Raw genomic sequence first — 25,274 nt, 5'->3', positions numbered from 1 at the left:
CCCCCCCCGCCCGGCCCACGGGTCTCTCCCTCCCCCCGGCACACGGGTCTCCCCCCGGCCCACGGGTCTCCCCCTCCGCCCGGCCCACGGGTCTCCCTCCGCCCGGCCCACGGGCCCCTCTGCTGGCCCACTCAGTGGAGTGAGGGGGACTCACAGGCTTGCGGAAGGGCAGCAGGATCTGCCGGCGCAGCACGTGGAAGTAGTTGGCCGGCGTAGAGCAGTTGACCACGATCCAGTTGCAGTCATAGAGCTGCCTCACCTCAAAGTCCTCGGTGAAGGCCTGAGGGAAGGGGGAGACGGCTGGGAGCGGCGGCTGGGAGCGGCAGCCTGCAGCTCCACACGCCCCGGCTGCTCTGGGCAGGGCAGGTCCCTGTCCTGGGGGACCGGGGGCAGCACTCACAGGGTAGGCATCCGAGTCATCATTGCTCATCTGCAGGAACCTCTCGGGCCTCGCCGAGGAGTGCTCCGGGCCCTGAAATAAACACCGGATGCCCTGGGCTGGCCCGAGTGGGGAGCGGGGTCTGTCACACTGGACAGATGGCCTGACCTTGCAGGGACCCTGGGCGCAGAGAGAGCAGGGGCACCCAGAGGAGTCTGGGAAGGCTTCCCAGAGGTGGTGACTGAAAGGAGAAGAGCGCACCCTCGGAAGGGGCACGGCCAGAGCCCACATGTGCGGGGAATGAACACGCGGGGCAGGAGGAAAAGGTGAAAAGGCCCCTTCCTCAGTGGGGGCACCCCACTGAGCCCATGCCACAGATACCGGCCAGGCCAGACCAATCCTCCCTACCCAGCCTGACCCAAGCTCCACCTCCTGAGAAGCCGGCCTTTACAGCTGGGAGACCTTGGACAAGTCACATCACCTCTGTGCCTCATCTCACACTAACACAGCAGCTGACGGGTCTGACCTCCTGGACTGCTGTGAGGACTCCCCCACACAGACGTGTGAAGTGCTTAGAAGAGCGAGTGCCTGGCTGTCAACAAGCCACTCAGAGACAATGGAGACTCTGGTTTGCTGAACAGATGACTGGTCTACGCTGAGCAGGACCTGAGACACCCACTGCGGCTCACAGTCCAGGGCTAGGCAAGCCTGGCCAGGGTCACACAGCCAGGCGGTGGCCGAACGGCTGCACACCTGCATCTGCCACTCCCGCAGCTGCCACAGCTCTGTGCCCCTCTGCAGCACCCCCGCCTGCCTGGTCAGGCTGCACCCTGACAAGGGGCCCCAAGGGACCCTCTGCCCCTCCCCTCTTCCCCCCATCAGCCCAGGAGCCCCCACCAGCGGCCCCAGCCTGTACACCCTACTTCCGCCATGTGTGGCTAAACAGGCAGAACACACCACGGAACCAGAAGGCAGGCAGGGGAGCAAGCAGAGGTTCAAATCCTGGCAACCCACTGTGTGACCCTGGGCGAGCTACTCCACCTCTCTGTGCCTCAGTTTCCTCATCTGGAAAGTGGCAACAGCATCTCCTTTATGAGGCTGTTGTCAGGATTGAGAGAGTTAATATATTACATAACCAGTGGCTGCTGAGTTGACTCACTCATGGCGACCCCACGTGTATCAGAGTAGAACTGTGCTCCGTAGGGTTATCAATGGCTAATTTTTCAGAAGTGGATCACCAGGCTTTTCTGCCAAGGCACCTCTCGGTAGACTTGAACATCCAACCTTTCAGTTAGCAGCCGAGAGCATTGACTGTTTGCACCACCCAGGGACTCCAAGAGGGCTTTAGAAGTGCCGGCATAGAGTGAACCTTCGACGCACGTTCTTCCTTCTCTCACTAGGACCATCAGCACCACCCCCAGCACTGCCGTGGCCTCACCATGCCCTCCATGCCGTGCGGCAGCAGCAGGACGATGCCGTTGTGCCGCACCCACTTGGCTTGGCCAGTACTGATGAATTGGTCGATGATGCACTGGGCCGTGTTGTGGAAGTCCCCAAACTGAGCCTCCCAGAGGACCAGGGCGTTGGGGCTGGCCATGGCGTAGCCCAGCTCAAAGCCTAAACAGAAGTCACCAAGTCAGAGCCTGCCACACTCTGTCACCAGATGTCACCATCCCTACCCCAGCCCACCCTTCCCATTGGGCCAGCGAGAGCCCAGGGACTCCTGGGGAATCAAACACCAGGATTCCTCAACATGTCCAGAGACGCCACCCTCAGCCCTGACCCTACGCATGGCCAGGCTCAGCCACGCCCAGACCCAGAAACCCCTGCCGTCGAGTTGATTCTGACTCACAGCGCTGCTATAGGGCAGAGTAGAACCACCCCAGGGGTTTCTGGCACACCTTTCAGACCAGGAGTCAAGTCGTAAGACAGCCTGGGGAGACGTGGAGGCTGCCTGACAAGCGGAGTCCTCACAACACATGCAGGGCAGCTGAGGGGAAGGGGCAGGCACAGCCCCAGAGGTAACCCCAGCTTAGATGGGGAACTTCCAGAGGGGCTGGCTGGAACCGTGGCAGAGAGGAAGGGTCCGGCCAGCTAATGGTTGAGCCAGGGAGGCCCAGTCTAGGAGTTAGCCCAGAGTCGTGGGGGGACCTTGGGGGAGGGCTCCTGGGGTGTGGGGCAGAAGCGGTGAGATATGAGCTCAGGAACGGCTGATCTCAGGGCCAGCTGGTGCTGCGTCCCATGGTGGACTCTGGCGGGCCTTCTGTATGGCCTACTGGGACCAGTACCCAGGGAAGGGGGCTCTGGTACCCACAGAGCCCCACCCAGGCAGGCAAGACCACTCCCTCAGTTTTCCCCAAGGGACCAGATGGGACAGGAATCATTTCCAGGTGACCTCAGTCCCAGGAAGCACTGCAAGCTCTAGTGAAGACAGCCTGGTCCCTGGGTTCACCCTCCCAGGTCCTCATCTGCTCCCTCTCAGCCCCAGTCCCAGGACATGGTCAAACAACACAGACGGGCCACCTAGGGGTGCCGAGTCCCTCACTAGCCCCCAGGCGCCCCAGGGCCCACGGACCTGCAGGTGGAGCCATAACCTACCCAGGACCCCATATTCCGAGAGGGAGCTGTTGCACACGGTGTAGGGGGCCTGATTAGGCCAGAGGTGATTCATGGGGACACACGTCCTCCGGTCAATGTCCTGGTCGTGGAGGACATGGTGCCGGTGGCTAAAGGGAGAGACATGGATGGGCAGGGCCCCCAGCTGGGACACAGCTGCCCATCACTGCCCTAGGAAGCCTGGCCAGAGTCCCCACAGGACGGAGATGCCAGGAATGCCTTGGAAAGCCAGGGCCCCTGGTCTGCTCCTCCAGGCAGCCTCTCCTCTGAGCGCACCAGTTGGGGGCCTGAGCCCTGTCTCCACTGCCGGGGCCCACAGACAGTGAATCAAGGTCCTGGAGAACAGACCCAAGTTGCTTGCACAGAGAGGGCCCAGTGAGACCTGCCCTGCCTTGAGGAGCTGAGACAACCTGCAAGCGACTTGAAGGTGAAGGTTCTCCTTCAGCTCCCCAAACACTGCTGGGGAAGAGAAGACAGGGCAGCTCCACTCCAGAGGGCCCCATGCAGACTCTGGAAGACCCCAAGCGCAGCTCCGAGCTCAGTTCCCCCACCTGCTCACTGGGGACAGTGAAGCCCAGTCTGCCAAAGAGGGACACAGGCCTGAGAGCCCCGCCCTCACCTGAATGTGCCCCTCTCCACGTCCTGCCCGCTCAGCCGCACGTGGATGCCCTCCTGAAGGAGGGAGCCGAAGGCCATGTACTCTGCCAATGCCCAGTCCGCTGTCCGCTTCCTGGTCATGTCTGCCCGGCCCCGCAGGATACGAGAAAGGCCTGTAGGAGGCAAGCACTGACCGAGGGCCAGCAGGGCCTGGCCATCCACCCTGGAAAGCAGCAGCACCAGGGCCCTGGCAGGCAGGGGGGCCCAGCACCAGGTGGCTCCACCCCCCAGCAGCTCCCACCCCCCAGCAGCTCCCCCCCCCCAGCAGCTCCCACCCCCGCCTCCAGCCAATACAGCAGTCCCCTCCTTGAGCCACCACCTAGCAGCACAGATGCCCTGCAGACCGGCCAGGGCATTCCCAAGGACACCTGGGACTCCCTCCTTTCGCTTCCCCAGGCTTGGCGGGAGTGTGCAGTCACCTCTCTCAGGACCCAAGGCCCTCCAGGCTTCCCGGGCAGAGGCCACTACGGCCACAGGCAAGGAGTGTCCCCAGCGACCACCACTCTCGCAGGCTCGCCCGGAAGCAGGAGAGCAGGGAGCAGGCAGGTTGCCTGTCATTGCTCCCGGCCACGGACGGGCAAGCCTCCCACTCCCACTCCACCCTCCCCGCTTGCAGAACCCTGCCCGCCGCCGGCCCAACAGCCTCCACTGGACACCATCACTCCTGCTCTCCCTGACGCAGGCACGCCCCAGCAAAGATGTTTGGAAAATCCAAGGTGCTCGACTTACCACTGGTTACCAAGCCCCAGCTGGGAGGGTGCTGTCCAGGCCCGCCCGACCCTCCGCCCTCCTGACAGGCACCACCATCACAGCCCCCCACACAGCAGCAGGCAGCACTGAATGAGCTGGCCTGCGCAGGGCAGGGCGCACACACGGGCCAGCTGGGCACGAGGGCCAGGTCTGGGCAGCCGCCTACAGGCAGCACTGAGCAGCGCCTCACCCGTGTGGATCCTGAAGCCCTCCAGGGGCACAGAGCTGGCCACGGTTCCGATGTGGATCAGTGTGTCCTCAGGAATGCCAGTGGCTGGGCATGTCATGCTCTTGGGCTCTCCGTCCACATTGAAAAAGCCTGCAGGGCAGACTCCGCTGTCCACTTTCCGGCTGGGGAGGGGTCCTCAGATTGCCCTGGTCAGCCCATCTTCCTGGGACCGAGGGACCCGTCCCCCTCCTTAGCCCCACGTGGCACTCAGATGCCCCACTGAGCCCCAAGCCCCCCTCCCCTGATCCCACCCTCGGCACCTGTGGTGACTAAACAGCCAGGGGTGCAGCTCCAGCCTCTGCCCAACACCCTCCCTCTGGGCCTGGGCTCCTGCCCTTGCCTGGACCAGGGGTGACAGCTGACCTAGCCACTCCCATTCTAGCCCAGCTTCGCCAGGGAGGCAAGGGTTTCTCCTGGAGGGGACAGCTGGGCCTGGAAGGTGGGCAGCATACTTCAGGCAAGGACAGGGCAGGAGCACCTGAGCACCGCACCCCCACCCCAGGTCTTCTCTCCCTTGGTGCCAATCCCAGCCCCATCTTTCCAGGGAGCACCCGGCCTCTCTCTCCCTCCCTAACCTGGAGGAGCCAGCCGCCCACACAGCCTCCAGGCCCCGGGGACACAGGCGGCAGCCTCCGGGCCTCAGGGACACAGCCGGCAGCCTCCGGGCCTCGGGGACACAGCCGGCAGCCTCCGGGCCTCGGAGACACAGCCGGCAGCCTCCGGGCCTCGGGGACATGGGCGGCAGCCTCCGGGCCTCGGGGACACGGGCGGCAGCATCTGGGCCTCGGGGACACAGCTGGCAGCCTGTGGGCTGTGCAGGGCTGCCTTTGCCCAGGACCACTCCAGTCCTGGTCCCCGTGACCCAGGGGAGGGCCAGAGCCCAAGGCCCAGGCAAACCACTCTGAGCCGAACGCTGCTTACTCACCGGGCCAGGGGGAGTCCAGCCAATGCTTTATATCCAGGATCTTCTTGTCCTTGGATCTGCCATACGCCTCCTCACAGATCCGGTCATACTTGGCAATTTCCTCCTGCAATCAGGACAAAGGTGTGGGTTGAGGGAGTGGTGCCCTGGGTGGCCAGGGCTGCGTCTGCCCAGATTCATAAGCCCTGATCCCCGTCACCAACTTCTGTAATGTTCTCCACTGGCCTGCAGGGATCTCACGGCCAGGGGTCAAAGTCTCAGAGTTCAGGGGGCTCCTGGTAGGCCTGTGCTCAGCTAAGGGCTGGGCAGAGACACAGGGAAGACTCACAGCCCTTGCTCTCAGAGCTCCCCAAAGGTGGGAGACATGTCCACAGAAAACAAAGCTAGGGTGGGCCACCTCCTACAGCAAGACTGCCCTGATTCCTGCTGAGACGGGCCTCCCTGCATCGCAGGACTCATCACAACAGGCCACTGGTCACTGTATTCCTGGCCCCTCCCCGCCAGCACAACCACCGCAGCGGCCACTTGTTTAAATCCCCAGTGCTCAGCGGTCACCCCAGGGTTCCCCTCCGCCCCTAGGCTCCATCCAAGGCCTGTCCCAGGTGCCCACGCTTGCCTCGAATTCCTGAAGGGTGACTGTGCCCTCAGCGATGAGCCTGTCTGCATACTTCTTCAGCACGGGCACCTGTCTGTGGATCTGCTTGTACATGAGCGGCTGTGTGAACATGGGCTCGTCCATCTCATTGTGGCCGCGCCGGCGGTAGCAGACCTGCAGAGGCCACGGGGCGGCTGAGTCCCTGCCCCAGGCTGTGTGGCTGCTGCAGCCCTGGGCCCGCAGGGTGCCGAGCAGGGCACACCCACCCACCTCTGGATGTCCCAGCCCCTGGCCTCTGCACAGGTCACTGTCGTGGGCACTAAACACTCCCTGTCCAAGAAGTCGTCCCAGACCTAACTTCCACGGATGCTGAGACCCACCTGGCCCCGCTCTGCACGGCAGGGACGGGCATCCATGCCCTCGCCCTTGACCTCCCCTAGACCCACCTGGCCTCGCTCTGCACAGCAGGGAAGGGCATCCATACCCTCACCCTTGGCCTCCCCCAGACCCACCAGGTCTACAACGACATCTTTGTTGAAGGTGTTCCTCCACTCAGCTGCCACACTGCACACATATATCACCGCCTCTGGGTCATCCGCGTTCACATGAAAGATGGGTGCATTGACCACACGGGCCACATCAGTGGGGTACGGTGAGGAGCGGGCCATCCGGGGGTCCGTAGTGAAACCAATCTGAAGAAGAAGGAGGCAATGGCAAGGCAGAGCTAGACAGGCAGGTGCGTGCCTCGGACCCAAGCAGGTCTTGGCCAAAGGGTCGGCCAGGTGTGCTCAGGTAAGACAGGGAAGGGTACAGTGAACGGCCGCCGGCAGCAACAGCAGCGGCTCCTGTGGGGATCGGCTAGCAGCAGGGGAATCGTGCCTGCTCTCCTTTTTCGTAATCATTTCCATTCCGTGGAAAGAGTCCCTGGATGGGGCAAACATTTAACACGCTCGGCTGCTAACCAAGAGGTTCAAGTCCACCCAGAGCCACCTCCGAAAAAAGGTCTGGAGAGCTACTTCTGACAAATCAGCCATCGAAAATCCCATGGAGCACAAATCTACTCTGACACACGTGCACGGGGTCGTCATGACTCAGCATCGACTCAACAGCAACTGGCGTAGTTAGGACGGCAGGCCTGGGTCAGTCCAGTTACTAACTGTACGATCTCGGGCAAGGTACTTAACTTCCCAAAGCCTTGGTTTCCTCGTCTATAAAAAGGGTTTATTGCAATACCTACCTCTCAGAATGCAAATAAAGTAGTTAACACAGGTTTTACAGGCTCACAAGAAGAGCTGTTACTAATCACAGCTGCCTTAAACAAAGGCCTTGAGACCAGGAGACAGACAGTAGCCCAGTGGTTGCCAGGGGCTGAAGGAGAGGGAAAGGGGAGGAACTGCTTCACGGGTACGGGTAACTCCTTCTGGGGTGATGGAAACGTCTTGGAACTAGCTACAAGTGATGCTTTCATAACACTGTGGATGTACTAAATGCCAATAAACAGTACATTTTAAAATGGTTAAGTTTATGTTATGCAAATTTCACCTCAATAAAAAGTAACGTAAAATAAAAAAGAAAGACACTGTTACAGTTATGTTATAAAACCTACTTTTCATATACATCTAAAAGTAAAATCTAGCTGCATACTCAATTTCCACGCTAGGGACTTGTTATACGGGTATTCACTTCATCTTCACAACTTTCTCTATGCTCTATGTATACCCAAGAACCTACTGCCATTGAGTCGATTCCAACTCATAACGACCCTATCGGACAGAGTAGAAGTGCCCCATAGGGTCTCCAAGGAGTGGCTGGTGGATTTGAACTGCCAACCTTTTGGTTAGCAGCCAAGCTCTTAACCACTGTGCCCCCAGGGCTCCCTGTGTATGTATACTGGGAACCAATTTCACACAGACCAGGAAACGGAGGCTGGGGGGATCAGGTGACTCGCCTGAGGCCACACACTGGGAAGTGGCAGAGGGGGGATTAGAACCAGGACCGTCTCACTCTTCCCACCAAACTGCTGCCTGGATTTCAGGGGCAGACGCTGACCGGACCCGGCGTGGAGCCCTGCCCTCACCTGGTTGTTGACGACAACGTGCACAGTGCCATTGGTGGTGTAAGAGGGCAGGTCACTCAGGTGGAAGGTCTCGTAGACCACGCCCTGACCAGCGAAGGCAGCGTCTCCATGCACCAGAATGGACATGACCTGCGGGGCCAGGATGTGAGCCAGAAGGAGCGCCTGGCCCCAGCCCTGCTGCTCCACTGCTGAGACCCTGAGCCTGGCCCCCTGGAGCCCAGACACCCCAGGAGCCCAGCCCTGCCTCCCCCGGAGCCCAGACACCCCAGGAACCCAGCATCACCTCCCCCGGAGCCCAGAATGAGCTCACCTTCTTGCCCTCTGAGTCCCCGCGGTAGAACTGCTCAGCCTTCGTCTTCCCTTGCACCACAGGATCCACAGCCTCCAGGTGGGAGGGGTTGGCCACGAGTGACAGAGTGATATTCCTATTTGTGGCCCGATTGATCCTCTCGTGGTACATGCCCAGGTGATATTTGACATCCCCAGAGCCCTGAAAGTTGAAGACAGGTGGATGGACAGAGAGATACCTAAGCCAACAGCTGGCTGGGACATTCCTACGATGCTCACAAAGGCCTGGATCCTGCTCTAGGAAGGCTGCACAGTCCCTGATCTGCATCCTCTCCCCATACCACTCCCTCATCACACTTCCCCTCACCACCCCCCCAGGCTGGTCTGAAGGAGGCTGGTTCCCCCTGGGCCCATACCGCACCACCCTCTCATCAGACTCTCTGAATTATCAACCACTGACCTCTCAGCAGTACCGACTGCAGCACACCTGAGAAAGGTAACAGCAGTGAGTGGTGAAGAGCTGGTAAGGAGGGCCCAATTACAGTGGACATGAAAGTAAGGGAAGGAAGGAGACTCATAAATGGTGCTGAGACCCCTGGCTGGGCCTCTGGGAAAACAAGGAAGCTGAATCCCTACCTCACTCCTTACACCAAAGTGATTTCCAGATGGATCAAAAACGTACACACAAAAGATGAGTCCATCACAGTATCAGAAGAAAACATGACAGATGTATTTTATGATCTTGAAGTAGGAAAGAGCTTCCTAACCAATACACGAAACCCAGCCACCATAAAAGATGTTGTTGCTGTCAGTTGCAGAGTAGAACTGTGCTCCATAGTTTTCAAGGTTGTGACCTTTCGGAAGCAGATCACCCCGCGTGTCTTCCAAGGCACCTGTGGGTGGGTTCAAATCACCCATCTTTGGCTAGTAGTTGAGTGCTTAAGTGTTTGAGCCACCCATGGAAGACAGCTAAAGTCTAATAGATTTGTCACAGAGGAGGCAAATCCAGACACAATGTTGTGGGGGAAATCAAGCTGAGAAAAGTACTTATAAAATAAACGCAGGCATGGGGCTAGAGTTCCTCAACATACAAAGCACCTTTATGAATCAGTAAGATAAATGAACAAAGCCACAAAGAGGAACCTACAGAAAAAGAAATATAACTGGCTTTAAAACATACGAAAAGAAATTCAACTGAATTGATGACAAGGCGGTGTAAGTTAAGATAAATTTTTCACCGATCAGACTGGCAAAGATAGGAAGATTTGGGAGAAGCCATGGGTGGGCTCACTGAGGCCTGGAGGGTAACTGTCACACACCTGAGCCACCACCGAACAGGTGTTCTCACTCATACCTGTGTGCAAGCACGCCGGCTACTGCGGCCTTACCGTCTATCTCTGAGGACGGTAAGTCAACGCTATACTCGGAAGCTGTGAGAACCCAGGCAGCTCTCCGTGGGCTGGTGTGAACAATGACTAACTGCCAAGGGAAAGCAGGTGCCAGGATGTGACTCAGTGCGCTCCATGGCCTTCTGCAAATCAGGCTGCCCGGAATGTGTGTGTGTGTGTGTGTGTGTGTGTGTGTGTGTGTGTGTGTGTGTCTGTGTCTGTGTCTCTGTGTCTCTGTGTGTCTGTGTGCATGTCTGTGCATGTATGTGTGTGTCTGTGTGCGTGTCTCTGTGTCTCTGCAGGTGTGTTTGTGTCTGTGTGTGTCTCTGTGTGCATGTCTGTGCATGTATGTGTGTGTGTCTGTGTGCGTGCGTCTCTGTGTCTGTGTGCATGTCTCTGTGTCTCTGCAGGTGTGTTTGTGTGTCTGTGTGTGTCTCTGTGTATGTGTCTGTGTCTCTGTGTGTGTCTGTGTCTGTGTGTCTGTGTCTGTGTGTCTGTGTGCGTGTGCCTGCATGGGACCTTTCTGGAAGCACGGGCCTAAACACAAACACAAACTCACCCACAGACGCAGGCTGTGGTGAAGCCTCGGGGGCAGGAATGGGGTTTCACAAGGGAAGCTGACTCTCACTGTATTATCTTTTTTTCAAAAACAATGATCACATTTCTTTTTCAATTAAAAAAATTTTTTAAGCTTATTCTTTGACCAGATCTTACAGTTCACACACACAGACCATCTCCTCAGCTTCTCACACCACTCTGGGGCAGGTGCCTTTCTCTCCATTTTACAGAAGAGCAAACTGAGGCTGAGAAAGGTGAAGTTGCTTGGGAAAAAGGAAGAGGACTGCAGAGATTCTGGGCTGGAAGCCCACAGGCAGGTTCTCTTCCCAGCTCTGGGGCAGTCATTCAATGTGACTCGGTTCAACACGCTAAGCCCCTGCGTGGGCCCTGCCCTCGCCCTGCCACCGCCTGGAGGGAAGAACAAGTAGATACACACACGTATGTGTGCATACATGGATGTACAGACATATACATATGTATGCACGCACGCATACACACGCATGTGTGCATGCACACACACGCACACAAGCAGGCTGGCGAAGGCCAGAGCAGACACAGTTCTGAGGGCAAGGGAGGCAGGGCTTTGAAAAAGAAGAGAGCAGAGGAGAGGGAACAGCAGCATGAGCTGAGGGCCCAGCACCAGCAAAGGCCTGCAGTGTGAAGCAGCAAGACATGTATATGACACCGGAAGGGCCGTGAGCAGAAAAACGTCCCCTCAGCTCTTCAAAGAGTACAGGAGACTGTCCTGACTTCAAGGCAAAATGAATGAGGGGCAGTGGGCAGGACTCTGGGCACAGAGGCAGGACCACATTGCCGCACTGAAGTCCCAGCCAGCTCCTGCAGCTCCGGGCCTCAGTCTTCCCAGCCGTCCAGCCAGCTCCTATAGGTCTGGACCTCAGTCTCCCCGGCCATCCAGACAGCTCCTGCAGCTCTGGGCCTCAATCTCCCCAGCCATCCAGCCAGCTCTTGCAGCTCTGGGCCTCAATCTCCCCAGCCGTCCAGCCAGCTCCTATAGGTCTGGACCTCAGTCTCCCCGGCCATCCAGTCAGCTCCTTCAGCTCTGGGCCTCAATCTCCCCAGCCATCCAGCCAGCTCCTGCAGCTCTGGGCCTCAGTCTCCCTGGCCGTCCAGCCAGCTCCTGCAGCTCTGGGCCTCAGTCTCCCCGGCCATCCAGCCGGCCCAGGTATCCGAGAAGCCCCAGCTATCAGACTATAGCACTTGCTCCAAAAGGCCATACAGGCCTCACGCAAACACCCCCAGGCTCTCACCCGCTCTTCTGCATGTCTGTCCGTCTCAGAGGCTGTCTGAGCCTGGACGCTCCTCTGCTCCTGACCCACCCCCTCCCCTGACCCCTCCCAAACACCCTGCTTTTCAGGGGCTCCAAGACGCAGTCCTGGCACCCACCTCATCCGCTGCTTCCAACTTGGGGTCAAACTGGCAGAAGATCTGCTCCAGGTCCTTGCGGATCACGTTGGCCAGCACGTTCAGCCTGCCCCTGGGGCCAGAGGGGCTGTGGTCTCACCTGGCACAGAGGCCGCCTCCCCTCACTGGCCCAGCATCACCCCACCCCGTCAGGGAAACACCAGTCTGTACATCTCAGACCCAGGCAGGTGGGCCAGGCCCTCATAGCAGGGAAGCCACTCACCCCATCCCAAAACCGGACACAGTACCTCAGCCCTCCTTCTCCCAGTCTGCCAGTGCATCCCAGCTGCCCACACATACCCCACCCCTAGCCCAGCTGCATCTCAGAAGAAGACGTGGAAAAGGGGACTCAGCTGATCCTAAGGGGGCTGTCCTGGGCACTGATGTCTGGGGGTTCAGAAGGCAGCCAGGAACCTGGAATTCTCCAGTCCTGCCTGAACATCCAGACCTTCAAGGGGCACTTTAGCCAGGGGTGGGCACCAGTCCAATGAGGGTGGAGGGGATGGCTCAGAACATGCCCCCCAGTCCCCTAGCAGACACCAGCAGTAGGCCCACACAGAACCTTGGCTGACCTCCAGTGCGCCTGGCCTGGAGTAGAAGGCTGGCCCTCCCAGAGGCAGGCCTCACTCCTGCTCTATGGGGGCGGGGCTTGGGGGCTACCAGGAACCCTCTGCACAACGTCAGCCCCTCTGGGCAAGCCCTCTAGCCTCCGAGTCCCCTCCCGCACTGTGGAGGCCTGGCCTGGAACGGCCCGTTGACCTTCCAGAGCCTACCTCAAGGCTGAGAGACTGCCCAGTGGACACCACAGGCCCGATTCTGCCCCTGATCGCCAGGACCATCCTACTGTCCCAGTCCCTAGACTATGTGAGTCCATTCTACCCCAGACCCCCAGGCTGACTCTGCCTGACCCCACTGACCAGACACTGGGTGTTTCTGAGCCCTCAGAACAGAGAGCCTGTAACAGGCAGAATCCCATGCTCCTGACGGCCTAGCCCACAGGTCAGGGACTCTCAGCACCTGGGATCTGGGTGCCCCTCATGCCGACATGGCCCCAGGCTGCCCCAACCGCAATTAATGTCTCCATCTCTACCTCTGTCCCAGGAGGCTTTGCCACCAAAGAACTGCTCATCATGTCCTCACGTGCCCCACCCAGCAAGGCTCTGACCTCTGTGGTCTCCAGCCTCCCAGGCATCACTCCCCCATAGCCCTCAGGCTCCAGCTCTGAGGAGTGAGTCTTCAAGTCCTCATCACAGTCCCAGCCAAACGTCAAGCTTGCAGGAGGACAGAATCCCTGGGCTCAACTCCAGAGACCTCCTCAGGGGATGCCAGCCCTGGGCCACCTGCCCTTCCACATCTCCTCATCTACAGGAACCCCAAGAAACACAAAAAAATCCTCCCTAAAATCCTGCCCCTTCTAGGGGCAGCGGCAACATGGCAATAGGGGATGGGAGTCTGAGAGAACTGTTACCCTGGATCTGTGGTGCTGGTCACATGCCAGCCCTTTCTGTGACAGGCAGGCCAGGGCCCAGGGACAATGAGGATTTTCCAGGCCACACCCTACCACCCCCAGGTCCCACCAACAACTCTCCTCTGACTCCCATCTCCTCCCTTCTGCCTCAGCCCTGTGGGACTGCAGGAGAATGGGCAAGGCTGGGGGAGGGAAGGGGAGTGAGGCCCACCTGTGGGGCATCCCCAAGATGACATTCTCGATCCCCATCTCACTGGATTTGTCGATGATGGTCTTGAGGGCAGGAATCATGACCTCACAGCCCTCCAGGCCAAACCGCTTCTCTGAGGACCACTTGCGGGCCAGGAAGTCTTCAAACCTGTATGGGGAGAGAGCAGGGAAGGGCTGGGGCCCACAGGGGCTGTTCACGAGGCAGGTCGCTGATGTCCAGGACAGAGGATGCTGAAAAGCCACCTCCTTCTACCGAGTCTAGGACTCGACACAGACCCCATGTCACATACCCAGCGGAAAGCACAGGGTCAGGGGCAAGGCTTGGGGACCCCAGCTTAATCAGAGGCCCCTGCATGCACCACCACACAACCCCTCCTAGCTGCCTCTCCCTCCTACTTCACAGTCAAACTTCTCCAAGGAATCATCTCCATGGGATGCCTTTCAGCCCTCTCCCCTCCCACACACCCCAGAAAGGGTACTCTCACTGAGGCCCCAACCCCTCCATGCTGCTGAATTTGGATATTAGCCTCTCCTCCACCTCTCAGGAAGCCGTCTTTGCACCTGGAGGTGGGCCGGGGGCTCCTCCAAGCCTTTGCAGCCCTGGGCAGATGCAGCTTCAGAGAAGGCTGATGGGCAGAGCCAGCGAGTGCCCCATCCACTGGGAGGCGCTGCCGCACGCACTCTCTGCCTAGGGCCATGTTTCTGCCCACACATTCCCACAGCCGTTCCTGTCCCCTCTGCTCTTGCTCAGGGTGCAGACTGAGCCCCCCACAGCCCCTGCTGTCATGGTCTACCAGAGCCCAGCACTCCCCATCTGCCCAGCTCTACCTGAGGCAGCTCTCCTCCAAACTACCCAAGCACCTGGTGCCTGTGCCCCTGTGAGGCCCCATGCCAGGGGCACGGCTGCTACAGTCCTGCCCTTCCCTAGCAGACCCTGGGGTGCTCCATGCAGCCATCCACGTGGCTGGGGGCTGACCTCATGGAGCGCACCAGCCGAGCCAGCAGGGTCCGTTTCTCCTGGCTGGAGAACTGCATGATGCCAGGTGTCTCAAACTTCTGCCGGATCCACTGGCACTGCTCCACATCATTGATGAACATGAACTCCAGGCCGATATGCTGGCAGTAGGTGTTCTGGGGGGACAGGTGGGGGCTCCACGAGGAGCGGGAAGAGGCACAAGGCCCCCAGAATTTGGAAAAGAAAACGCAGCACCCTCCCTCCCTGGGTCTGGCTCCAGGGAGCTCCATCCAGTGGAGCCCAACACCCTGGCTGGGCTCACCTCTAGGCGCCGAATGATCTCCCGCAGAGAAAGGGTGCTTTCTGAGCCCCCAATGAAGGTGGTGGTGGGCAGCTGGAACTCTTTATCTAGGTCAGCCTCCTGCAGGTCGTAGAAGGCTGTGAAGAGGTGTGGCAGACCCCAGGCGGCAGAGCCCAGGCAGCAGAGCATGAGATCAGGCCTGAGGGGCCCAGCAGTATCCCCTCATCCCACTGACAGCCTCCCCAGCACCCTCCCGCTGGCTCCGGCCAAGAAACCCAAGGACCCTCTTTCAGCGGGGACAGTAGGTGTGAGTCAGAGACCAGCCCTGCCACCACGCAGTAGGGCTTGTACAAGTTTCTTAACCACACTAAGAAGATCCCCCAGCTCGGCGAGATTTCAGGTGAGACACCATGCAGAGGTGGGCAAGGGACAGAGACGAGTCAGTGGTCTGGTCTCCGGGCCACACAAACCCAGAGGCACTGGCTCAGTCTGCCCTCCAGAGCCCAAGAGCCTCTCCCCCAGGCCATGTGCACCAGCTCTCCAGCGCTGCAGGAGGAGGGGAAAGGGTAAGGATGCTCACCCAACTTATCAATGGTTGTGATTAAATCTGAGGGCACGAAGGAGTCCAGGTCTGCATCCAGAATGCCCAGGGGGTCCAGCTGGGCCACGTGGTGTCCTCGGATCTAGGAGGGAGGGGAAAAAGCCAGGGCTGGGACCCAGCTGGACAGACCCTCACCAAGAGTGAGGTTCTGTGCCCCCGGCCCTCGCTTCCGGCTTCAGAATTCCAAGTTTCGCGTCTCCATCACCCAGTCACTGCACCACGGCCTATGAGGGCCAACACAGGCACTAGAGTGGCCTCCTGCTCAACACAAAGTACAACACACAGCTGGAAAAAAATGAAAGGACACATACACAATGGTGTTCACTGCAGTACTACCAGCAATCGCAAACTTCTAGGAAGTTCTCAAGTGTCCATCAAGAGAGGGCTGGCATATGGATACAGTAAATCCACACAGGGCAGTACTACAGAGCTGTTAAAAAGGAATGAGGAGAATCTCTATCCACTACTGTACGGTAATCTCCACAAAATACCGTGAAGTAAAAAAGCAAATTATAGAAAAGTGTGTGTGGTACACATATATATACACACAGACAAATTCTTCTGATGTTTGTGTACATACACACACACAAACATCAGAAGAACAAACCATAAAATAAGAAAATGATTATCACTTGGGGAACATCTAGCTCAATTGGCATATATAGAAAATATTTTACATTCTACTTTGGTGAGTAGCATCTAGGGTCTTAAAACCTTGTGAGCAGCAATCTAAGATACTCCTAAGGTCTCAACTCGTCTGGAGCAAGGGAGAATGAAGAAAACCAAAGACATAAGGGAAAGATTAGTCCAAAGGACTAATGGACCACAACTACCATGGCCTCCACCAGACTGAATCCAGCACAACTAGATGGTGCCCGGCTACCACCACTGACTGCTCTAACAGGGAACACAACAGACGGTCCCATACAGAGCTGCAGAAAAATGTACAACAAAATTCTAACTCAAAAAAATAAATAAAAAAGACCAGACTTACTGGTCTGACAGACTGGAGAAACCCAAGAGTATGGCCTCCGGACACACTTATAGCTCAGTACTGAAGTCACTCCTGAGGTTCACCCCTCAGCCAAAGATTAGACAGGCCCATAAAACAAAACGAGACTAAATAGGCACACCAGCCCAGGAGCAACGACTAGAAGGCAGGAGGGGACAGGAAAGCTGGCAATGCGGAACCTAAGGTTGAGAAGGGGAGAGTGTTGGCATGTCATGGGGTTGGCAACCAATGTCACAAAACAATGTGTATTAATTGTTTACTGAGAAGCTAGTTTGCTCTATAAGCCTTCATCTAAAGTACAATAAAAAATGTGGGGGCAGAGAGGGTCAGGAGCTGGTTGAACGGACATGGGAAATCCAGGGTGGAAAGGAGGAGTGGGCTGTCACTGTATAGGGAGAGCAACTAGGGTCACATAACAATGTGTGTAAAAATTTTTGTACGAGAGACTAACTTGAACTGTAAACTTTCACATAAAGCACAACAATAAAAATAAAATAAAGTACAATAAAAAAGAAAGAAAATGATTGTCATAGATTGAATTGTGTCCCCCAAAAATATCTGTCAACTTGGCCGGGTCATGATTTTGTAATCTGATGTGATTTCCTTATATGTTGTAAACTCTATCACTATGATGTAAAAGATGGACTAGCAGCAGTTATACTGATGACGTATACAAGATTAGATAGTGTCTTAAGTCAATCTCTTTTGAGATATAAAAGAAAGAAGTGAGCAGACACACATGGGGACCTCATACCACCAAGAAAGCAGTGCTGGGAGCAGAGCGCGTCCTTTGGACCTGAGGTTCCCGTGCTGAGATGCTCCCAGACCAAGGGCAAGACTGATGCATCACAAGAACCTTCCTCCAGAGCTGACAGAGAGAGAAAGCCTTCTCCTGGAGGTGATGCCCTGAATTTGGACTTGCAGCCTACTGGATTGTGAGAGAATAAATTTCTCTTTGTTAAAGCCATCCACTTGTGGTATTTCTGTTAGAGCAGCACTAGACGACTAAGACAACAATTATCAGTCAAGAAGAGATGAAATAGGTTGCAGTGTTAGGGATAGAAACTAGACATTTTAGAATATATCTTGCTTGAAAGATCTGATTTTGAACCTTGTAAATATTTTACATTATTACAGAACAAAATTAAATTTCAAAAATTGAAAGTTAAAATGAAACAAAGGGATAAACGTATCCATTTGGTGGCATAACTACATAGAGAGGGATGATCCCGATTGGCTAATGGAGTATTCCCTAAGGACAAATAGAACTGCATGAAAAAATTCCTAAGTTCTTTTCTATTGCTAAATCAGTAGTGGTCACATTAGGACTTATTCTATGACTGTTACATGTGGGTTGTGGGATAAATCAAATAAGCAATTGTATCAGTGTCTCTGAGAACCTCTATTTTTGGCATGTTTTAAAAGGAGGTCTTGACATAAGAGTGATGAGGTTAAGGAAAACCCTGAGTCCCAAATGTAAAGTATCTACAAGTATCAGCAGAATAATCCCATAACATGTTATCTTTTAAAAAGTACCTGTGTCCTGGCTCTCACCACTGAAAAGGCCTGGAAGTAATGACCGATCCAGAGCAATGGACACTCCTAGTGGCCAGATTATGGACTGAAAATACCATTTCTCAGGGATAGGAGCCAGAGCTCCTCGGAGAACCAGCTGGGGCAGAAAACGTACAAGATGAGCTTGGAGCATCTTGTCATGTCAGATAGCAAGGGTGTGCTCCAACACCGCAGGACTGTGGAGAAGGGCCACATTTTGAGTATCAATAAATCTGTAACAGATTGCAACTCATCAAATGTGTTGAAATTCATGCATTTGTATGATACTAAAAAGAGAACAAAACTTTCACTGATCACCTTTGGAGGATGCTTCATAATTTAAAACATCTGAAAGTCAGGAAAAACCAAGCATTGATCGTGCCTTCCCTAGAAAGTTTGCTCCTCAGGATAAACAAAGAGTTGACAAAGGGAAGTTTCTCTTAATAGAAGTATTTCAGGTCATAAAGAAGGTACAATAGAATTAGAGTATCACCAATTCTGCAACCCCTAATGAATTAAAGGAGTCCCTAGTGGTGCAAATGTTTAACTCACTCAGCTGCCCAAAGGCATCCTAGAAGAAAAGCCTGGCAGTCTACTTCTGAAAAATCAGCCACTGAAACCCTATGGAGCACAGTTATACTCTGACACACATGGGGTCACCATGAGTTGGAATCAATGCAATGGCAACTGGTTTTTAATAAATTAATGGATCTAGCCAATAACCATCCATGGTCACCAGCTGATGAAGCACCCATCACTACCTATGAAGCAGTTTTGAACATCGGAATCTGATGGAGCCTCTAGATCTACCAATTTACAGAAATGACACGGGACAAAGGAACAGGCTAAGTGGTACCATGAGGGTGCAACCATCAAACCAGACTTAGGAAAACCACAGCACAAACATCAGACAAGCAAGGGACACAAAAGGAAACTGACCGAGAGGAGTTTACAGAGTGGAGACCAGCCTACCACAAGCTGTGTGTTTATCTGGATCCTGATTCAAAAAAACAATAAAAATAAATCATAACAGCAATAGGCCAATATGAATACCAACCAGATGTCTGACAACAATAAGGATTATTGTTATTATGTTTAGGTGCGAACATGTTATTATGTTATTTTTCTTTAAAGAGTCATTATCTCTAGAACATTTCTCATTGAAATAGTCAATGAATGACATTATATGATATCTAGGATTTGCTTCAAAATAATCTAGTGATGAGTAAAAGAGGGTAATAGAGGAAACAAGATTAGCCATGGATTGACAGGTGTGGGGGTTCACTATTCTCCCACGTTTTAAATGTTTGCAAATGTCCACAAAAGTATGTCAGTCTTTTCCAACACTGTGCAGCTGAGTCCAAGCAGACCCGGCCTCCCACAGCCCCGGGAGGGGCAGCAGCCCTGGGGGAAGCCTCCGCAAATCACGACAGGCTGCAAATCACGACAGGCTGGAGCGGACAGTTGTGTTTGTCTTCACCTTTGGCAGATGTTCACCAGGCAAGTGCAGGGAGTGCTGTGCTGGGAGGGCGCTAGTGCTTGGTCATGGCGAGGTAAAGAGGAAAGAGGAGCGGAAGGGCTGGCAACTCTGCTCAGAAGAGAAGCCCCCCAGCAGCACCTGGATGTTAACTGGTTGCCATCGAGTAGATTCCAACTCATGACGACACACGTGTGTCAGAGCAGAACTGTGCTCCATAGGGTTTTCAATGGCTGGTTTCTCAGAAGTAGAGTGGCAGGACTTTCTTCCAAGGGACCTCTGGGTAGACTGAAACCCACCAACCTTTTGGTTAGCAGCTGAGTGCACTAACCATTTCCACCACACAGGACTCCACTCAAATGTTACTCTGCATTTAATGTTGTTAGTTGCTGTCAAGCTGGCTCTGACTCATGGTGACCCTGTGTACAACAGAACAAACCGCTCCCAATCGGCACCATCTGCATGATCACTGGTATGTTGGAGTCCATTTTAGTGTCTTTTGATTGCCTTCCAACTGAGGGGACTCATCCTCTGTCGTGTTCCATACTCTGTTGTGTTCCATAAGGTCATCACTGGCTAATTTTCAGAAGTAGATCACCAAGCCTTTTTTTCTAGTCTGTCTTAGTCTGGAAGCTCCACTGAAACCTGTCCACCATGGGTGACCCTGTTGCTATTGGAAAAACTGGTGGCATAGCTTCCAGCACCACAGCAACATGCAGGCCACCACATGATGGCAAACTGACAGAGGGGTGATGGGTATTTAATACACAGTTTTACATTTCCTGTTCTTCCTTTTCAAAGTCAATGGTTAGATCAATTTCTGCTTCTTTCAACCAGCCATGAAAAACACAATGACAAGTAGGTAGCTGTGCACTCACAGAAGACCCCCGATGCATTAAGTACTCGGCCATTGAGGGGCCAGCCCTACACCCTTGCTCCTCCATCCAGACTGGCTTCAACCGTGGTGGTGCCCAGGGCACGCAGTGCCTGCCCACACACAAAGCCCGCCTCACCCAGGCAAGGTTCCTTGCCTTTCCATTTCCTAATGCTGCCCTTCAGCCCAGCCCAGCCCTGCTCCTGCAGCAGCTTGCATGCCCTCCCACAGTCTCTGCCAAAAGGCCCGGGAACCCCCGTCCCTCCCCCTGCATGACAGATTTCCCTGGGGAAACACCTTCTGCCACCGATTCCCAGAGAGATTCAAATGATTACACTTATTGTGCAGTGAACACCCAGAGCAGCCCTCCAATTAGTCCTGTCTGGTCAAGACCAAGAATTCAGACGTCATTAGGAATCTTCCAGAGAGCGGGGGCCCAGCTGGGGACCCACTGTGGAAGAGCCCAAGTCTTCAGATGAGAGCAGTAGGCGGTGAGGCAGCTGTTTCCTGAACTATGTGTTCATCCCATAAGCACTAATTAAGCCCCTGCTGTATATCAGTCCCTGTCTTCTTGCAAGGCACAGTTTAGAGAACAGACATTAACCAGGATCAGCCTACCCAGCTTTCATTCAACACACATTTAGGGAAATTGACACTAAGTTACTCTCTAGACACTTGGACAGGGAGATGTGGAAATAAAGTCCCTGTTCTATGGATCGGACGTTCCCTGAGAGGGACCACAAACAAATCAGCACACACAAAAGTACCGGGGAGCAGTGAGTGCTATGAATGGTAATGTGACAGAGAAGTCAGAGGGCTCTCTGCACAGATGACACTCAAGCTGAGTGAGAGCCCTCCCCATCAGCACCAGGCCATGCCCCGGAGACAGCTCTGCCTCCCCGCCACCCTGCGCCCTCCCTGCCCCTACCTGGTAGGCCCGGATCAGGGACTGCACTGCCAGGTGGTCCTCCACCAGCTTGCTGGTCTTGGTGCCCCTTGAGAGTGCCGGCCTGCTCTCGGGGATGATCGATGGGGGCTGTGGCTGCACCAGGCCACAAGAAGCCCCCTCACTGGCTTTCTGGAAGAAGCTGTCCCAGGACTGGGCAGGGCAGAAGCAAGAACACAGCCAGGTCAGGGCCTGGGAGGAGTGGGGGTGGCCCAGGCTGAGCCCTGGGGGGCACCGGGTGTTCCTTCGGTTCCATGGTTCTCAGGGTCTTCCTTCCCAATATCCTGCTGAGAGGACCCCTCACAACCAGCCCAGGGTCCTCTTCAGAGCCCAGATCTCCCAGGACACAGCCTTGGAGGAGGGGGCTGGAACTGTGATCCAGGGTGTTCACGGGAGGGGGCTTCTTGTCATGGGGGGAAGCATGCCCTCACACCATGGGTTAGGGGAAGCCTTTGCGGAGGGCAATTTGGCAGGCAGGCCCTCCACGCTTCAAATGCATGCATATTCTGAACCAGCGATTCCACCGCTAGACATTTACTCTACAGATGTGCTTGTACGTGTGTGCCTAGATGTATGTATAGACTGCTCCTACAAGACTGCTGATAAACATAAAAATGCAAAAACACCTAAATGGTGGAAACTGGTGAAATAAATGATTGTGCATTTAGAATCTGGACGATGGTGCAGCCTTTAAAGAAATAAGGTGCATGTGTTATTGCTGATATGGAAGATCACTAGGATATGCTGTAAAGAGAACCAGGCAGAAGAGGACAGGTGCTTTTCTACTGTGTGTAGAAGCAAAAAACAGACAGATATTCACAAGCAGAACACATATGGAGGTACCCCCCCCCCCCCCCCACACACACACGCATTCTCAGACAGTACTGGTAGGACAATAATCTGGCCCAAGCTCAGGTGAGAGCAACGTGGAATACCCATCAAAATTAAAGATGCCAGTAATCTTTGACCCAACAATTCACTTGGGGAATTTATCCCACAGACAGCTGCACGCGTGCAAGATGACACACCAACAGGCTTATTCGCTGCGGCACTGTTCAGAATCTCCCGGACTGGAAACAAACTACGTGTCCACCAGTGGGGACCAGTTAAATGAATACGACACAGACAGAGAATGGAATACAAGGCAGGGGGGAGGAAGAACAATGAAGCTCTTTATGTGCTGATGTGGGGAACATCTTGGCGAGATCTCTAAGCGATGAAAGCCAGGCGCTGCTTTTGTGTAAAGGGGGGGGTAGAGTTAGGTTTGTAATCAGGTTTGCAGAAAGGAGCTCTTTGAGAGGGAGCAGAAGAAACTAAGACTAGGTTGGGGAGGATGGGAACTGAGCAGATAGGGGATGGACTGGGAGGGTGTAACTTCCTGCTTTTTGGTGTTGGATCAGGTGATGTGTTACTTTCCTCGGGGGGGGGGGGGGGTGAGTGACACAGAGGGAGAGAAGCTTCACTTCCCACGTTCACCCTGCCATCGGACTTTTTCTCATCTGCAGATGTCTGTCTTAGCAGATCGATACATACAGAAATCCTCGCACCCCTGTAGACAGCACACGAGGACAAGGGGGCAGGGTCTGTACCTGGGGCAGGGCATGATCAGGCTTCTCAGGCAAGACCACCACCGCTGGCCGGTACAGCAAGAGGAAAGTGACAGGCTCTTCTCACCCAAGGTGAGGACATGGCTCTTTTGCAAACAGGGGTGACTGAGGGCCTGGGAGGCAGACAACTGGCCCCCATCCCACAGCAGACAAGCTGCTTTTCCCCACTCCTCCACCCACAGCCAGACCATGGATCTCCCTCCAGGCAGCAGGCAGGGCGGGCAGGGGGCCGACCTTGTGGACACTCCGGGGGTTTTCCAGCCAGGCAAAGTACATCTCCTCCATGTAACTGGAGCCACCTCCACCTCTGCTGATAGGAAAGGTGGCTGGGGGCCCAGAGGACCTGCGCTGCCAGCTGACCACCTGGACATCACGTGGGGCCAGGAGCCTTGCGGCCTGCGCACCAAGCCGGGACATCAGCAGCCGCAGTGGAGTCATTCTGGACACAGCAGCTAGGAGAAGAACACACCAAAGGAATTAACATGACCGAGCCCAGGGCAGAAGGAAGCCCTGACAGCTGATGATCTGCAGTCCTACTAGGGGTGGCCCTGGGCTAGGAGGGACAAGACAAAGGTGAACAGGACACTCTCCCAGCCCCCCAGAGTTCACTGACTAGTGGGAGTTATCAACTCACTTAACTCCAATCCCAGCTCCACGCCTGCCTGACACAGCCATCTTGCCCAAGTCACTGCCTAGCTGTCAACTGGGCAGTCATGCCCCGTCCCGGGGCCACCACATGACTCACGGAGGCATCTTATTAAGTCCCCAGCACGCAGGGGCAGGAGTAAGTGTATGCTGCCTTGGCTCCGAGTTCTCACAGTTACGAGCATGTGGCACGGCTCTGTTTACAGTCATTGTGACCAGAAGTAACCAGTGGCTCCCTCTCACTGAGGCACCAGCCCAAAGAGCTCCCTCCCTCCCTCCCGGGAGGCTGGTGACCCAGGCCTCAACAGCCCCACTCCACAGACCGTGGCTCTGAGAGGTGAAGGGCTTCTGATGGGGCGTGGTGGAGGAAAGACCCCACCCAGGGCTGACATGCAAGCCCAAGGTGACTGAGGACAGCTAACAGCCCAGGGAAGCAAGAACAGGCTGGAAGTCCACTCAAGCCAGGGAGGAATGAGAGCCTGGGACTCATTTCATCCCCCCCCCACCCAATTTGTTACCTGCCTTTTCCCAGGGAAAATGCCTGAATAATGGGCTCCCCCAGCAAACAGGGGCTCTAAGACCCCCCAGTCCTGGAGAGCCTCCAGGGCTCCTGACCCAGGCAGTCTGAGGTTGATGCAGCACTGTGCCCCCTGCTGCCTCCAATGCCCACACTTCATCCTACACAGGATGTAGACAAAGGGCAGTCTCTGCCCCCTACTCCACACCACCCCATGACTGTGGGCTCTGAAAGGGCGGACTCCCCCTGTACCAGCTCACAGATGAGCTTCGCTGGAATGCCCAGTCCTGTGAGTGGTGCAAGGCCAGAGCCACCCACCAGGGGCCCCACAGGCAGGGGGTCCCTGCTCTCCCTTGCAAAGGCCAGTCCCAGAAAACGTGCATTCTAGGGCATAACTGGCTCCCGGGTTCTGCCCACGGGCTAGGTGTGCTCAGCCAGCAGGTACCCCCAACATGGGCTCACCTGTCAACAAGAACCTGGCCAGCTGCTTCCTCACTAGGGATCAGGCCCCGAGGCAGGGCAGGGCAGGACCCTCTCAGCCACCTCTTCCCTCCCTTCCTCCCTCCCTGCCTCCCTCTGAACTCACTTGAGGCAGAAGGGAGGTGGTCTCATCAATCACAGGATGGTGCTTTACTGTTCAGCAGCAGGTCTGAACAGAGAAGAATTAAAAAACAAAAATATATTACACAGCAGGGAGGAAGCAGGTGGGCTCAGCTGGAGCGTGAGCCCCAAGCTTCTCTCCCATGTGCCCAGTTTCTGAGGCCTCCGACTGCCTAGCCAGCCCTGCCATCCAGCACCTTTCCAAGCACTGCGGGGCTTGGGATGGGGTCAGATTGCCGGGCTCCCAACCATCGGGTTCTGCCTCTGACAGCCCCACCCAGCTGGCCACCACCCCCAGAAGCTACTGGCCTGGGGCATCAAGATCTACACCACAACCCTGTTCTCCAGCAACCCAGATGCAGAGAGCTACCTATCACGGGAACAAGAGCAAACAGTTAGTGAGCACTGACTGGGGCTGACAGTGTGCTCATTTAACCCTCAGCAATCCTATGAGGTGGGCACTTGCGTCAGCCCCACCTTAGGAACAGGGCAACTGAGGTACAGAGAGCTTAAGCCATCTGCCCCACCTCCCAGCCCGTGAGTGATGGAGCTCAGTGTGGTTCCAGAGGCTGTGTCCTCCACACTGCAGGGTCCAGACATAAACTCCGGCTCCTGGTCACTACAAT

At 55.5% G+C, this 25,274-nt stretch overlaps 1 protein-coding gene across 3 annotated transcripts in view; it reads right to left on the bottom strand.

Annotated features, from left to right (window-relative positions):
- The window catches only part of OGDHL (oxoglutarate dehydrogenase L), a 26,760-nt gene extending 3,436 nt beyond the window's left edge, over positions 1-23,324 (bottom strand). The window contains exons 1-18 of one of the 3 annotated variants that reach the window (XM_004387945.1): positions 23,121-23,324; positions 21,262-21,432; positions 15,396-15,498; positions 14,837-14,952; positions 14,536-14,690; positions 13,561-13,707; positions 11,864-11,954; positions 8,536-8,715; positions 8,226-8,354; positions 6,661-6,840; positions 6,170-6,322; positions 5,557-5,659; positions 4,593-4,721; positions 3,615-3,765; positions 2,978-3,105; positions 1,818-1,996; positions 401-472; positions 155-280 (exon numbers count right to left, since the gene is read on the bottom strand). In XM_004387945.1, coding sequence (XP_004388002.1) covers positions 155-280; positions 401-472; positions 1,818-1,996; positions 2,978-3,105; positions 3,615-3,765; positions 4,593-4,721; positions 5,557-5,659; positions 6,170-6,322; positions 6,661-6,840; positions 8,226-8,354; positions 8,536-8,715; positions 11,864-11,954; positions 13,561-13,707; positions 14,536-14,690; positions 14,837-14,952; positions 15,396-15,498; positions 21,262-21,432; positions 23,121-23,324 — 2,517 coding nt within the window. The remainder of the gene's footprint in view (positions 1-154; positions 281-400; positions 473-1,817; positions 1,997-2,977; positions 3,106-3,614; positions 3,766-4,592; positions 4,722-5,556; positions 5,660-6,169; positions 6,323-6,660; positions 6,841-8,225; positions 8,355-8,535; positions 8,716-11,863; positions 11,955-13,560; positions 13,708-14,535; positions 14,691-14,836; positions 14,953-15,395; positions 15,499-21,261; positions 21,433-23,120) is intronic. The other 2 variants (XM_023742082.1, XM_004387946.1) reach the window with 2 other exon arrangements.
- Positions 23,325-25,274: the final 1,950 nt, after the last annotated feature.

Source organism: Trichechus manatus, unplaced genomic scaffold, assembly GCF_000243295.1.
Source record: "Trichechus manatus latirostris isolate Lorelei unplaced genomic scaffold, TriManLat1.0 scaffold00200, whole genome shotgun sequence".
NCBI lineage: Eukaryota > Metazoa > Chordata > Mammalia > Sirenia > Trichechidae > Trichechus > Trichechus manatus.
Note: the sequence above shows the minus strand (reverse complement) of the source record. Positions and strands in the feature narration are given on the sequence as shown.